The 1,673-nt window shown below is 54.3% G+C and overlaps 1 protein-coding gene across 1 annotated transcript in view; it reads right to left on the bottom strand.

The window, feature by feature from the left end:
- Positions 1-1,366, bottom strand: part of LOC126969152 (uncharacterized) — a 16,546-nt gene extending 15,180 nt beyond the window's left edge. Inside the window, exon 1 of the mRNA XM_050814478.1 lies at positions 1,346-1,366. Within this exon, the coding sequence (XP_050670435.1) occupies positions 1,346-1,348 (3 nt within the window). The 5' untranslated portion in view covers positions 1,349-1,366. The remainder of the gene's footprint in view (positions 1-1,345) is intronic.
- Between the last annotated feature and the right edge of the window lie 307 nt (positions 1,367-1,673).

Genomic DNA, 1,673 nt, shown 5'->3' with positions numbered 1-1,673 from the left:
TGGTTTTACCCATATTTCGAGCCCGCCGGATAAGGTTTTTAATTTCAAAGGCTATCGGGTTAAATGAAGATCGATCCCTTAGCAGCTCCAGCGACGACCTGGAGTCGCTAAGAATCTCGACCCTCATGTCGGGCATCTTCAAGATGTCCTCGATAGCCTTCGAAATTGCGCACATTTCGGCTTGGAAGACAGAGCAATAATCCTCTAACTTGAGTTTTCTTGCTCTGACTTCCATGCCTCGCCGCCTGTATGATATTCCGGCTCCAACCCTGCCCTGTATCTTGCTTCCGTCGGTGTAGACTTGCAGGTAACCCTCTCCCTCTCCTGAGTCATCCTGCACCTCTACCGCGTCGGTTTCGGCCTGTGTTTCCTCGAGACAACAGAACTCTACCTCAGGAGCGAGGGCTGGATGGGGAGCATCCAGGAAGCTAACCCGCTGTTCAGCCTTCCTGTCTGCCATACCATCAATGTCATCACCCCTTTTATATCGGTACAATTCTGCTGCCTCTCGGATTCTCAGGTCGAGTGGCAAGATACCTGACAGGATCAGTGCCGCACTCAAACTGGCGGTTTTGTAGGTCCGGCTGATCTTCCGCGCGAACCCTCGCTGAACTGCGTCCAGCAACTTCCGCACTCCGACTTGATCTACGGCTGGGACCCAGACGCTTGAAGCGTAGAGTACGATTGGCTCCACAGCGGCGATGTAGATGGTCCTCACCACCTCTGGGTTCAGGCCCCAGGTTGTCTTAGCCGCCCTTGACAATTGGCCATAAATGGCCGTTGCCTTCCGGCAAACGTCAGCGACGTGCGGCTTAAAGGACAACCTGTGGTCAATAATAAGACCCAGGATCTTGGTTTCTGTGACCATCTTTATACTTTCGCCGCCCATGGTGATCTGAATAGGTGTAACTTTCAGTTTCTTGGTAATCACCATGGCGTTGGTCTTGTGTGGAGCAAATCGCAGCTTGTTGTCCAAGCCCCAGTCGTAGACCCGCCGGAGGACGGAGTTAGCGGTCCGCGCGATAGTCTCCGGAGAGGAGCCCGAGAAGACGAGCACTACGTCGTCGGCGAAGGCTTGCACGCGTAGGCCCTCTTCCTCGAGGGCGCCCAGCAACGGATCAATCAGGAGGTTCCAGAATATGGGCCCCCCAATCGATCCCTGAACGCACCCCTTGGTTGTGGGCCTCACGCACTCGGCGCCCGCATAACGAATAATGACCTCGCGGTCATTGAGGTAACTGCACACGGTGGAGTACAGATTTCGGGGGCATTTCCTGGCTGCCAGCTGGTGTTTAATAGCTGGCCACCAGGCGCTGTCGAATGCCCCCTCTATGTCTAGAGACACCATCAATACTACCCTCTTTGCCCTGACCTCAGCCCTGATGTGCTCGATCAAGGCAAAGAGGGCATCTTCAGTGCTCCGCTGTGGCATAAAACCGAATTGGCCCGAGTTAATCGTCGGCAGTACGTGCCACTTTATCCGGCGTACCATCATCTTTTCCAAAGTCTTACCGTGGACTGACAAAAGTCCAATCGGACGGTAAGACTTTGGATGATGGTAGTCGGATTTTCCCGGTTTGGGAAGTGTCACGACTGCCGCACGCTTCCAGGGCTTCGGGAAGTATCCCACAGCGAGGCACCTGTTGGCTATCTCTAGGAAGAGCCGTTCATCT

This window comes from Leptidea sinapis, chromosome 1 (assembly GCF_905404315.1).
Source record: "Leptidea sinapis chromosome 1, ilLepSina1.1, whole genome shotgun sequence".
Taxonomy (NCBI): domain Eukaryota; kingdom Metazoa; phylum Arthropoda; class Insecta; order Lepidoptera; family Pieridae; genus Leptidea; species Leptidea sinapis.
The sequence above is the reverse complement of the archived record's forward strand: the minus strand, read 5'-3'. Positions and strand labels throughout refer to the sequence as shown.